The following is a 13,847-nucleotide window of genomic DNA, read 5'->3' as shown; positions in this document are numbered from 1 at the left end:
GGAAAGCTGCAGGAATAAGCGAAGTGTTGGTGATGCTTCCATGTGCTGAAACAGCAGCTTTGTCACCGCATTGTATGGGAGACCTGACCCAGATGGAGGAGGGAGCCATGGTCATGGAGCAGGGGACATTGCAAAGGGTTTGTGTTCCTGAGCTGACACTGCTCGGCTTTTCCTGTCCTGATCTGGGCAGTGCCGCTCAGGTTTTTCAATGTGTGGATGCTGCTGAGCCAGGAGGAGGTACAAGCCCCTCTGGGGAGGATGCAATGCAAAGAGTCTCGGCAAAATGCAGACAAGGGGATGCAATTCAGGAAGAGTATTCAGGCAGGGAAAGCAGTGAGTGAGTACAGCAAGGGTTGTGGGCTGTTAGAACTCTGCAGGTCAGGGTGGTATCACAGATCGCCTTCCAGATCGTCATACTGGAAGAGCACAAGCACATCTCACCCCTTGTGAGACATCCAGGCCTGGGCTCCTCGTTTTGTGAGGGACAAGGACGTGTTGGGCATTAACGCTGGGCTGCTGGGAAGAGCTGAAGGTGTTCAGGCTGGAGGAGACGGAGTGATCTGCAAACACAGAAAACAGCTGCTGCAAAGTGGAAGGGAATAATCTGTTCTCAACGAACAGAATTAATGGGCTTAAATTCAAGCATCCAAGGCAGTGGTTGGCCTTTAGCCATTCCCATTGAATTGGGGGCTGGAATAAATTGCTTAGGGAGGCCATGGTGGCGGGAGGAGGTGGTTTGAAACCTGCAGCTCAGATACAGCTTGGATACAGCCCAACCTGCCTTGGGAGAAGGCCGAGCTGTGGGATTTTTAGGTCCTTTCCAGCCCTTTTTTGATCGTTTCTCGACTTACCATTGAGAGCAGCTTCCTCACTTATTCTTCTCATTTGGTCCCATGCTGCTGGATGTCCCACCGCCCAGCACAGACCTGCACAACAGAAGCAAAATGTGTAACTCAGGCAGTGACATTTTAGGCTCCGGCAGAAGAAAGATGTTAAATCCCCCTGTCAGGGCAGCAGAAAATGATGCTTGGGAGACAGGGATCATGACACTGAAATGACATTTGTCTGTCACGCTGAAAGTTTGAGCTAGAGGCATTGTGGTCCCTCATTTCTGATTACCGTTGCCATACCTACAGCATCCCTGCTCCTCCAGCCCTGCCGACAGCTCTGCCAGCAGAGCAAAAGTGTCGGCACCTGCAGCAAAGGGAGAGGGAGCAGCAGCATCCGCAGCCCGTGAGCAGCCGGGATGCAGGAAGGACCAACCGACAGATCCACCACCGTTCCCCTGCTGTGGCGGTGGATAAATCACCCCCACACACAGCCCTGGAGCTTTCTGCCTTCCTATTCATCTTGCAAGCTTTCAGCGCGGGCTTGAAATCACCCACACAGCATTTCAGAAGAGCTGAACACAGTGTGTTTTGCCAGCGGACTGCACCGTAGGACACATCTTGCCAGTCCAGGAGAGAAAAATAAAAAGCTGTGAGTGATGCCAGCCCTGAGCACACAGCAGTGAGCAGTGCCGGGCCGGAGCGGGCTGTCCTTACCTGCTGGCGGAGATGCCTGTGAAGCACTCGAGACATGACAGGCAGCGTTAGGAGCCTGACAGGCTTTCGGAGGGGAAAAGCAGCAGCAGTAATTGCACCGACATCGACCCTGTTGAAGTCTGTGGGGCTTGCAGATGGTCCAGCACCTTTGATAATGTGACCTCATGCAGCGGCAGGGAGCTGGGAGAGACATTGAATCATAAAATCATAGAACCACAGAATAATTGGTGTTGAAGGGACCTTCAAAGCTCATCCAGTGCCACCCCTGCCATGAGCAGGGACATCTTCACCAGCTCAGGTTGCTCAGAGCCCCGTCCAGCCTGGCCTGGGATGTCTCCAGAGATGGGGCATCTACCACCTGGACACAGGTCCCAAAGGAGGAATGAAACCATCATTTCTCCTCACTGAGAGCCCGGCATTCCTCAGAGAGATCGCTGGCACAATCTGGTGTCTCTCCCCAAGCACCCAAGTTAAAATCACTGACCCATCAGACATAAACCTCCCGCTCAGGGAGGAGGGCTCAAGCTGCGATGCTGGAGGTAAATAGCCACTAATTCAACATTAATGGCTATTTCAAGTGAATCCTAGGCAATAACAAAGGGGCACAGCCTGCATGTAAAGGCGCACAGCAAAGCCATTAGGATGCACATCATACTTTTTAAGTGCTGTAGCTGTGAAGCAGCATGTTCAGTTTTCTCACATTCATAACCGAGGGTGGAACAGATGGCGAAGGTTTGGGAGGAAGCTAATGTAATACAGAGGAAGAGATAATATGTGGATTTAAATAACCTACAATGCCAGCAACTATTTGTTCTAGCGAGAATTGCACCATGCTCACAGGGTTTTGTTCCAGTGGCCTGGCAGGGAGGGGGTGGTGGGACAGGAGCAGGGGAGTCACCGACCCTGGAGGGGTTGAACAGATGCAGAGATGAGGTTCTCAGGGGCATGGGGTAGTGCCAGGGGTGGGTTAACAGTTGGACTCGATGATCTTAAAGGTCTTTTCTAACCAAAATGACTCTATGAAGGAGGTGCAGGACAGGAACGGGAGGCGCGGTGATTTGTGTCCCAGCCTCCTGCCTAACACTGTGACCTCGCCTGCACCTGCCAGCGAGGATCTCAAAGCATTTCCAACTTGGCCAAGTGTAGTGAGTCCCTGAAGAGGAGGGGAAGGCTTAGGGGGAAAGATTTATCCCACAGTTCTCATCTCCCAGGCAGTGGGGCTGTTTCAGGAAGATGCCTGCCAGTGAGCAGGAAGGATGCTATTAGCTGGGGAGGGATATTTTTGGCCTACCTAGAGTATTCCTGCACAGAACTGAGGTCATCATCGCAGGTTAGCTCATTTTAAAAATAATCTGCTGTAAACCAGCTCTAGACACACCATCAATGAGCCCGCTGGGGTGGCTCTGCATTGGAGTGGCAGCTCCAGCTTTGGGCAGGAAATGGGGTGGGGATGCAGGTCTTGCAAAAATACGGTCTTAAAATTATCACTTCTCTCCCCGCAGTTCTTGATTTCTATCTTAGAAATGAGGCTGGAACAGCTCGGGGCGGGGTCCCTTGGTGTCCAGCCTCTTGTGATGTGTGCCCAGATGGGGATGCAGACCTCTGGAGTCAGAGGTATAGGTTGCTATATGAGCTGCAGGAACTTTGTTCTTCTCAGTCATTTTTCACCAACCCCTTAAAAAGAGGTTCCCAGAACTCCCCTTCACTGGGGCTGCACATCAGTAATTGAAAATTGCTCTTAGAAAGGTCATTTCTTGAGGCCACCGCTCAATAACATTGATGAAATTCAGCACTGCTTGGTATTCGCTATCAGGGGACTTTGGGGTTTCAGGATCATCAAGCGAGTGCTGCAGTCATACAAACGCTTTAAAATTCCATTTAAAGCCACCTGATCTTTCTGTGTCTCTGTGTGCAGTGACCCCTGCACACACAGAACAAACTCACATCACTTGTCACCATTCGGGCAGATGAAAACGGAACCAACACACCAGGACCAGAGTCAGTGTTGTCGGATTAAGGGACTTACGTGAACGTCACCATCTTTTCTGGCCTTAAGAGACGCAAAGCTCAAGCCAGTGCCTGAACGCTTCACAGGTTCCTAGAGCCTTTGAAAATGTCTAAAACGGGAAAGGAAAAAAGGAATTGTCGAGGCACTGGAAAGGGAAAGAGGCTTTCTGAAATGCCAGTGACGCTTTCATCCATCAGCACAAAACACATCACATTTTTAGGGTTGAGGAAAAAAAAACAATATATCTCCTTTTCTGCAGGTGCTGAACATCTGCAGCTGCTAAAAGGGATAAGAAGTGTTTTAGGCAGAGAGATCCTCAGCACACCAGTGAGAAGGGCCAGTGTGCAGGCACGAACGGAGCCTGATTCATCTTCCTGTCCTCATTTAGCGGGAGCAATCACGGGTGTTTAGATGGAGACTTCTAGGGACACATTATGGTCTCACTAAAGGCACCCTGGAGATGTGAGTAGGGTCGAGACTTGGCCCTTTAAAAATCCCCGTCTCATCTCATCGAGAAAGCCTGACCACAGTGCAGCAGCCAAATAAACCCCCACCCCGGCCACCCCTGGTATTTTCTCCCATTGTCACACACTGGATAAAATCTCCGTGGTCTCAGCTGTTTGCTTCTGGTTCTGCCTCTTATTGGAAACAAACCAGGGGAAACAGTTGCAGCAAATGGAGTTTTGGAGGCGTCTGCTGGGTTGGGGATCTCAAAGACCCCCCTTGTCACCTCCCAGTACCCGCTGGGGAGGATTCCAGCAGCTGCAGCATCTTCTTTGCTCGCTCACTGTGCGCGGGGCGTATTTTCCATCCAGATATTCTGAGCAGGTTTTTGCTGTCGCTGGGGAAAGGGAGGAGGAGCAGCCAATCTGCAGGCAGTGCCGGGCAGGGATGGAGCGAGGCGGGGGGGACGGAGCACAGTGATTTACCCCAGAAACAGCACCTCCCTGCTGATGCCAGCAATGGATGCTCCTTTTTTCTAGCGGTTGCAAGGTTCTTCTTGAAGGGATTGACCTCGGGTTGTTTGGTTGTTGTTTTTTTTTTCAGAAAAGTTGGGCACCTTGAGCCCTCGAGGGTGTAAAATGAGATAAAAATAACAGCTGGATGCCTGCTCTGTCCCCAACAAGCATCTGCTGTTTGAGTGGTGAAGCTTCACCTGCATCTCAGACCAGGCTTGATGCCGTGCATGGAGATGCTCCCTTCTATCTATGGACCAGTCTGCTGGAAAGGGGTCTGGGGACGTTTTTGTGGTCAGCCTCCTTGGGACTAAACCCTGTGGGTTATCCTTGTGATCCTCTCAGTCTTCCCCCTTCAGGTTTTTCCATTATTATTACTTTTTCCCCAGCAGGAGCCTTCCCCAGGTCTCCTCACACAGGCGTGTCTGGGTTTTCCTTATTTCTCTCATCTCAACCAAACAGGTTCAAACCCCAGTCTCAAAGGGCCGTGGCACATACAGGTATAAACTATAATTAAATGGGAATAAGGAGGATCAGTCCTACAGTTGCCATCACTCCTTTAGAAATGAGCCAGGTCTGAGCATCCTCAGTGCACAGGAAGAGCTGTCACAGGCACAAACCGTTTGGGGGTTGTCTCTTTTTAAAATAAATAATAATCGGAAGCTGTTCATCCTCTAATCTCTTTCATGTACAGACACCGCAGGCGTTACTTGTAACAACACAAGGTAAATAATGTTCAGACAGAAATGTGATGTTTAACTTGACAGGGTCCTTTTAAAACCTTTTTAATCTCGGGGGCCCTTCGATGTACCTGGAGAGATCACCTCGCTGACATTGCTCCTGTGAGCCCGGATCCATTCTAGGGTTTTGAGCCCAACTCCGCATCTTCCAGCTTTGAAAAAGTTGGGGCCAAACACCAACTTTTGACTGCAAGAGAACAAAAAAAATGTTAAAAACATATAGACATATAGCTCCAAACATACAGCTCACTCCCAGCTACCAGAGGTCACAATAAATAAATAAATAAAAAGAAAAATTAAGAGACACCATCTTGGGGTAAATCCCTGCATTCACTTTAGCCACTTTTCTCCTGCAAAAGTAGGTTTTTCTGTACCCCCACTCAGTTACACACTGGTATCCAGTGCCTGTCCCTCTGACACGTTCAGCATCTCCTGGGCTCCTTCCTCGAGTCACAGGAAATGCTGCAACATGCTGGAAAAGGCAAAGTGAATCCCTTGTGTTCCTTTTGCTAATTGCTCCTTAACCGTTTCACAGCAGCCCCTTCCTGGCAATTCTGTGACAATTCAGCACAAACGTCATGGAGCTGCTAAGTTTTCAGCACTTTCCGCAGTGCTGAGGCTAGAAAACAATGCATATATATATTTTTTGCTGATCCAAGTCCTTAGTAATTACACTTAATAGATCCCAGAGGGATTCCTGGGTAACCTGCACTATGGTTTCCATGGCAGAGAGACAGAGCTTGTACCATGCGATAACAGATAATAATGGATTGTTAATGCTTAAATTAATTATGCTACAATAGTATTTGTAAACCAGCTGTCCCTTGTATTCCCAGTAAGACTCCTGAGTTGCTACACAACAGTTAAAGGATAAAAACAAACAAGACAGAGGGGCAGAAACAGTGGAGCCACCATCAGAGCTGCAAAGTACCAAAAACCGCAGGCTGGAAGAAACCTTCACTCATTACTTCCAGAGTCATAATTGCCGTTATTACTCCTGTGCCATAACAAGGGCTTGTTCACATTTTCGTGTTTTTATGGATTTGGGTCTCTGTTCTAGCCCTCTAGAGTTTGAAGGAAATCTTAGTCCTTGGAGCCTGTCCCTGTTGATGCAGAAGCTGTTACTGGTGCACCATGCCCATCCTTGGCAGATGTTTCCCTCCTCCTACCAAGGAGCCCAGGGATCTTACTATAAAAACCAAAAATATAAAATCCCAGCCCAGATGAGACTTGCCATCACCCGGTGCGCTGGATGATGTTTAGTCGCACCAAAGCTTGATTGAATTTTTCCCTTTCCCGGAGCCAGGCTGGGTTACTGTTCTGGGTGGAATTCGTCTCACGTCACTCGGTCTACAGACAGCCTAGCTGGTGTTAGCACAGACTAGATGTCTAACATTTAGACAGCTAAAATTGGGTGAGAGGACGCTGCCAACTGGCGTCTGCTTCCCAGTAAAGCGGGTTCTGGACCGGCGGGCACTGCGCTGGGAGGCTCCGCAATGACAGGCAGGGCAGTTCGAACAAATCCCTGCGGTTCCCAGCGCTTTAGCGCTGCTATTTCGGGGCTAAAGAGAGCGTTGTAGCTTTCTAAAAAAAAAAATACATATAGTTAAAAAAAGAAAAGCTTTGCGGGCTGCTTTGCTGTCTGTGACACACAAACCCCGGGCTCGGAAAATCAACTTGACCTCTGGCTTTCTAGCACCCCAGAGCCTGCGATACCACTGGCTTTGGGGATTCCTTTGGGCTTTTCTAAGTCTTGAGAAGGCCAAAGATGAGATAAAGCACCAGCGAACTACTAAAGCAACATGCAAAGTTGCAAATCAAGGGTTATATGTCTTCCTTCTGAAGGCGGGTGGCTCACGGTAGAGGACGCGTGTGTGGCGTGAGGAGCTGCAAAAGCTGCGAGTTCTAAAACCACGTCTGTGGCTGCAGTAAAAGGGAGTTCGCTGACCTATTGCCAGGCTGGGCTCAGCAAAACAGCTCTTCCCAACTCAGAAGTGATTAATCTTCTGTACTGAGTGGGAATCGCTTCTTAGGATGGGATGACACATATCCCAGGACATCCTCCCATCAAAGGGGAGAAGGGCGAGCGTTTCCTCTGAGCAGAGGTTAAGGCACAAAGACCTTACAACTTAGAAAGAAGCCAGGCATAAGCATTTAGAAGTGCGGCAGGTTTTGTAACTGGAGCTAAGACAGAAGCTTCGTAGTCATAAAGCTGCTTATCCACAGCAGCTGCCACCATCTCACCGGGGGAAGCAGCCGGACCTGCAATTGCTGCCTGGAGAGCCTGAGTTGGAGTTCACACAGGGAAGAGGCTGATAAAGAGAGGGAACTGTAAAAAAAGCAGAATTTGTAGGTTGTTAGACAGTGGGATTTGAGCTGTTCAGTTTGCAGAGACCCCTCCCCTCCCAGGTCATCCTATTTCTGGGTTGCATTTGCTGGCAAATGTGGAAGACCCCGCATATGCGGCAGCAAACCCAGCATTTGTTCCTGCCTCTGCATCGAACGGAGGATGCAAGATGCAAATAGGTGCACACTGAAGCATGGAGCTGAGCAAAAACATTTCCGCAGGTGAATCCAGTTGCTGCTGATGTAAGTGGGTGGCTACACATTGCTTGTTTTGTCCTCTCCCTCCATTTTTCTAGACGAGGGGTGTACTGGTGTATGTATGGAGGGCGTGCTCCCTCGCAGGACACTGTCCCATCAGTATCCCCTGAACACAAGTACCAAAAGGTTGGGATTTGGGTCAGGCCAACAGCTCCGTCCCAAAGTGTCCATGTTTGTGAGAGTAAAAGCTCAAACACCAGAGAATGAAGAGGCAGCTGGTCCTGCTCTGTGCCTGTTGTCAGAAAGGAGAAAGCAGCGTCCAGATTACCCCGGGCTCACATCAGCTGGTGCACGACTTTGCCTCCTTCACGGCAGTGAAATGATCTAATAGTCTGAGCAGGAATGGTGGCTGCTGCTTTGGCAGGAGAAGCCAAACGGCGAGTGGACGGAGGCTGATGCGAGAGCAGTGAAGTCCTCCCCTGGCTGCGAGGTGGAGGGAACCGAATGCATTTTTGTGTCTCTGCGGTGCCCTGCCAACAGAAACAATGACAGCGATAATCGCTCGCAATCTGTTATTATATTAACACGAGCTCAAAAAAAAAAATAATCATAAAACCCAATAATCTTTTGAAATGAAGCTAAACCCCCCAAATGTAAATACCACATCGCATCGCAGCACTTGGCAGCAGCCGGCTGGGACTGGGGGGGAAGGATTGGCAACAGGGGGGTGGTTTCTGCCTTTGAAAGGCTTTGCGTGGTTGCAGGAGGAGAGATTTGCTGGAAGCAGTCAGGCGTGGATACCTGGCTGCCAGGAGAGGCTCTCTGCAATCCCTCCATTTGGTTGGCTTCCTTTGACCCTGTTGCTAAGCTACAAATATGCTTTTCCAGCAAGCTCCAGCATCCTCGCTCCCACCCACTCCCAAATGCGAGCTGAATCAGCCTGCTCAGAACAGAAACCATCTCTGGACAGCAAGGAGCCTTTTCTTTTTTCCGAGCAGCTCTGCGGAGTGGTACAAGGACTTACCAAAAAAGGGCACCCACCCCTGCCCCATGCCAACCCAGCAGCCACAGGAGACTTGTTACCAGGACAGGCACATAGAGAAAATCATTTATACCATTCCAGGCGATTAAAGCTGGCACAGCTCCGTTGCAGCAAGAATAGACGAGGATACCAGCTACTCCAAGAAATAGCTACCACCTACCTGCACACACGCTTGCTCGCCCTGATGCGAGCCACGTTCACGCGTTGTGACGGCAAATGTTTTATGGCAGGGACGAGGTGCAGGGGGGATGGTTTTTTTCTGGCCAGTGTTCTGCAGAAAGATGCATTGGAGGGTTGTCTGCAGTCCCAAGGTAGGGTGGCCTCTTCCTGTCATTCCTGGGGTGCTCGTAGGGTCCAACAACTTCCTCAGGTCGAGCACGAGGTGTCTGGACAGCCTTGATGCTCATGGGCTGTGCTTCAAGAGTCAGTAGGTGCCCCATCCCTGGAGACATCCCAGGCCGGGCTGGACGGGGCTCTGAGCAACCTGAGCTGGTGAAGATGTCCCTGCTCATGGCAGGGGGGGAACTGGGGGAGCTGGGAATGTCCCTTCAACGCACACTACTCCATGATCCTATGATTCAGCCCAGCCTGTGATGGGTGTCTGACATGGACCAGCTGTGATTCAAGTTGCTGCAATGGTTTCCACGTAGTCCCCAGGAACTTAATTTGGTCCGTAGGAACCTCAGGAAAGGTTATTAGAGCTTTCCCAAAATGCAGCCTTAACACAGACCACTGGGTACTGGCCTGACCTTTGCTGTTATTGGGAGACCTGTACAAGCAATTGTGTTCAGTGGGAAATATCCTTTGAAGACTCCTCCAAACCATCCTCAAACAGCTATATGATGCAATATATATATATTTTTTTCCTTTTCATTGACCACTCTGGGTAAGTAACCGATTTTAGCTGTTTTTTTAAGGCCAGATTTCCTATGTGCATTACCTGGGGGAGTCCATAAGCAACTGCTGCCTTACTGGATGGGTCCAGTGGGTGTGAATCCAGGTGTCTGTGTGGCACATGCTGCGTCAGCAGCTCCCGTTGGGACTTATGTACCATTTGTGCTAATGCACAACAGCGGAGTCTGTCTCAGGACTTGCTGGTGTACATTTTCTATTGTGGTAAATGAGAATTTAAATTTCTCCTTTTCCTGGAGAACAGGAGCTGAGGGGAGGCCTTCTGATCTCTGAACTGCCTGAAAAGAGGTTGGAGCCGGGTGGGGGTCAGGCTCTCCTCCCAAGGAACAAACACCAGGACCAGAGGAAACGGCCTCAAGTTGCACCAGGGGAGGTTGAGGTTGGATCTTGGGAACAATTTCTTCCCCAGAGGGCTGTGGGGCATTGGAACAGGCTGCCCAGGGCAGTGGTGGAGTCACCATCCCTGGAGTGGTTGAACGGACACGGAGATGAGGTTCTCAGGGACACGGGGTAGTGCCAGGGGTGGGGTAGCGGTTGGACTTGATGATCTTGAGGGTCTGTCCCAAACATAGTGATTCTAGGATTCAGAACAGGTGGAAATTAAGCGTTGAAGTGGCACAGAAAAGCCAAGTCTGGCAGCTTTGCTGTCACTCAGGCATATGAGGGACAGCGGTACCAGGGATGTCTGTGGGGAGGGAGGAAAGGGGTTCCTGGCAGCGTCCAGGTCATTCTTGTCAGTGACACAAGACAGGGATTCGTGTCTGTCCTTGCAGAACGAAGTGTCTGCCTTTGGGACATCGTCCTTAGATGAAAGACTGAGGGGTGACCTGTTTATCGTCATGGTGACAGAGGCACAAGATCTGGGTTTATGTCCCTGCATCTCCCCATCGCTCACCTCATCCCCTTATGGGAGATCTTCATTCACACCTTCCTCACTAAAGCAGCAGCCTGCAAAAATTCAGCGAGGCTCCCCAAGCACTTCGGGATCGTTTGCTGGAGGGTGTAAATCTGTTCTCTGGGGTCTCCTCACCCTGTGAGCTCCCAGACCCAGCGACAAGGTGACCTCAGATGGACTTTCAACGTGTCCTCTAACTCTTCTCCTTCTCTTTCTCTTCCAGGGCTCAGCTCCAATCCTGGTAGTCATGGTGATCTTACTAAATATTGGAGTCGCCATTTTGTTTATTAACTTTTTCATCTAATTCAAGACTGTCTTGTTTGCAAAAATGACAGTTACATGTATGAATGGGAGAAAAAATACAACAACAGAAAACCAACAACAAAAAAAATACACCAAACAAACAAGAACAAAAAGGGAGAAATCATAACTCGAACCGTCCTACGACAATTTCCGAGTCTTTTCACAGAAGAACAACAAATGATCGAGTCTCACTCACAGTTTGCCTTTTTTCCTGGGTAATGTTTTTTGGATTTTAGCCAAAATTCTTTGCTTGTATAACACTATGCTGTGTGGCATGGCAAAATGCTATCAACACTCTGCCCCCCCAACACTGGAAAGGATGAGAAGGAATCCCAACAAAATAAAACCTCATTTCCCTTCCCCTCTTCCCCCCCAAAAAAACCATATATTCGTAACAACAGTAACGAACCCCCAAATGGAGACTAGATGAGGGGACCATGGAAAGATTTTGTGTGTCCGGGTCCTGGGATGCTCCAGGCTGAGTTTCCCAGGAAAATCCACAACAGCTTTAATGATAAAGTAAATGGGAGAGAAAAGCAAAATTGGGCAACTGGTATTGTTGTTACTTGTCTGTTTGCAAATGGAGCAATGTTGCTGTAAGAAGGAGAAGAGGAGCCCAGGAAAGGCAGGAACCCCATCTAGATGTGAAAGATGGGAGAAGGGCAATGGGCCCCATTTTGTTATGTTGTTTTGGTTTTTTTTCAATAAAGCAGCAATTGGTGTTTTGCTAAATTTCTCGGGGTGGGGGGGAATAGGGAACACGAGGCGTGAGCAGCAGCCCCACCACCTCCTGCCTTCACTCCTCCCCAGGCTGCTCCCCCACACAAGGCAGCAAAACCACCCAGGGCTCCTTTTCACTCACAGCTCATTTCTCCTGGGTAAAAATGTGTACCCAGATTCACCCCAAAAATACACAGGTACCTTCAGCAACTCGAATTAAGTAGCTGCTGGTCACCGTGCAGTGCCAAGCAGCATTACTTGAGCATCCCAACCCAAACACACACGTGCACCGAGATGCTGGGGAGCAGACTGGTGGGGAGGGACTGGGGAGAGCGGGCTCAATTCTGATCCCCTCAGGATAAAAATGAAACAAAACAAAGCAAAAATCAGATACAACTGTTTTTCCAAGGCATCTGGGGAGGAGCACTGGAGCATGTCCCAGAGAGGAGGGAGAGGGTGGTGGGTTTGTCTCTTACATCTTGCTGTGGACTGTTTCAGACATCATGCTTGGGCTCTGAGCATGTAGTATTTTGCACTTTGTAATGCAGGATGTATATTCCAGCTTCCAACATGTCCCTGTAAAAAAAAGAAAAAAAAAAAAGAAAAAAAAAGAACATCATTGGCAATGGCAGCCTCTAAGGATGTATTCTTTTCTTTTTTTTTTTATGTCACTTAATTTGTTCGTTTATACCATCTTTGTAATATGCCTGCCTTGATTTTCTCCCCTCCCCTTCCCCACTGATAATATGCATACTCATTAAAGATGCCGTATCCCTGTTCTGAGCTGTTCTGGTCCCAGTCGCAAGAGAGTGGTCTTACCTCGATCGCTTGGAAACTGATGGTGTCCCCTCGCTTTTCCACCGCCTAGGGCCGGTTCACACGTCTGGGTTGGGATTCGGTACGTCCAGGGACCAAATTCCACCCTCAGATCTCCCTGCGGCAGCTCCCTGAGTGTGGCAGCAACCGGGGGTGGGATGAAACCCCAAAAAAGTTAAATTTAGGGGTGGGGGAGGAGGGAAAAAAAAAGAAGATCCTCCTCGACATTTCACATCCAGCGTTGTTGGGTAAAGCCCTGACTTGTGGGCTCAGCTTTGCTTTGCTTTGGTTTTAGCTGTTTCTCTGCTACCTTTTCAGCAGATTTCTTATTACACTGCACTGGATTGCTATATTTTTAACCAGAAATAAACTAAGGATTAGAGCATGTGCCAGTTAAATTCAGTTCTTTTCCTTATATGGTCTTATTCCCTCCTGTCGCGGCTTTTTCTTCCTTTCCCTTTTCAGGCAGAGGGCTATGGGTGGACAGGATCAGTGAGAACTGAAGGCAGCGAGACCCCAGTAACTTTTAAATTTATTTTTCCACGGTATCTGTCCATCATCTTCATACCTCTTCTATTTTTTATGTGTGTTTTTCCTTTTCGGTCCTTAGTCATCTTTTTTACTCTTGACTGGTTGCTGCGTACTTGAACCAAATAATGACATATTGTGATTGCAGCCGTAGGAACTCATCCATGTGTTTTGTAATCCTGGTTGCAGCTCTTTATAAACACTCTCAAGGACTTTTTTTTTTTTGTATATTCAAGTGCATGGCACAAAGATCCCACCAGGAGCAGGTTGAACAGTTACATGCAAACACAATACGATATTTAGATATATATATATAAAGCGGCACAAAACTACCTCTTGTTATCAATCAGATAAACTCACTGGGGATTTCCTGAGTAGCCCTTTCACATTGGTGACCCACTGGTTATTCCTGCTCTTGCCCATGTACCAGCAGTTATGTACAAACATCAACGCAATTGGATTTTTCATCTCTTTGTTCCACGGGTTAAAACCTCAGTCGAGCTGAGGTTTGTCCAGCATGAAAGGGAGCCGAAGACTAATATTAATTGGCTCCCAAGCCACATGTTTAAAAATAATGATTCCTTTATTAATCATGGGGAGCCGAGCAATTTGTCTTATTTCTGGGCTTTTCACATTTGCCCAGGGCCAGAAATATTCTTGAGAAGTAGCCCAGAGAGAGAGGTAATTCAGTATATTTTCCTGTCTTATGAGCCCTGGATTCATGCGTATCTACCTCAGGCACATTAAAATGTCTGTCATCGTGCCATATAAATCTATGTAAATTGTCCATACCTGCAGCTTTATGTCCACACTGACAGATGCATGCGAACAGCTGAAGG

At 48.7% G+C, this 13,847-nt stretch overlaps 1 protein-coding gene across 1 annotated transcript in view; it reads left to right on the top strand.

The window, feature by feature from the left end:
* Window positions 1–12,444, top strand: part of JPH3 (junctophilin 3) — a 56,073-nt gene extending 43,629 nt beyond the window's left edge. Inside the window, exon 6 of the mRNA XM_065848569.2 lies at window positions 10,865–12,444. Coding sequence (XP_065704641.1) covers window positions 10,865–10,945 — 81 coding nt within the window. The 3' untranslated portion in view covers window positions 10,946–12,444. The remainder of the gene's footprint in view (window positions 1–10,864) is intronic.
* Window positions 12,445–13,847: the final 1,403 nt, after the last annotated feature.

The sequence above is a fragment of the Patagioenas fasciata genome, chromosome 13 (assembly GCF_037038585.1).
Source record: "Patagioenas fasciata isolate bPatFas1 chromosome 13, bPatFas1.hap1, whole genome shotgun sequence".
Taxonomy (NCBI): Eukaryota; Metazoa; Chordata; class Aves; order Columbiformes; family Columbidae; genus Patagioenas; species Patagioenas fasciata.
The sequence above is the reverse complement of the archived record's forward strand: the minus strand, read 5'-3'. Positions and strand labels throughout refer to the sequence as shown.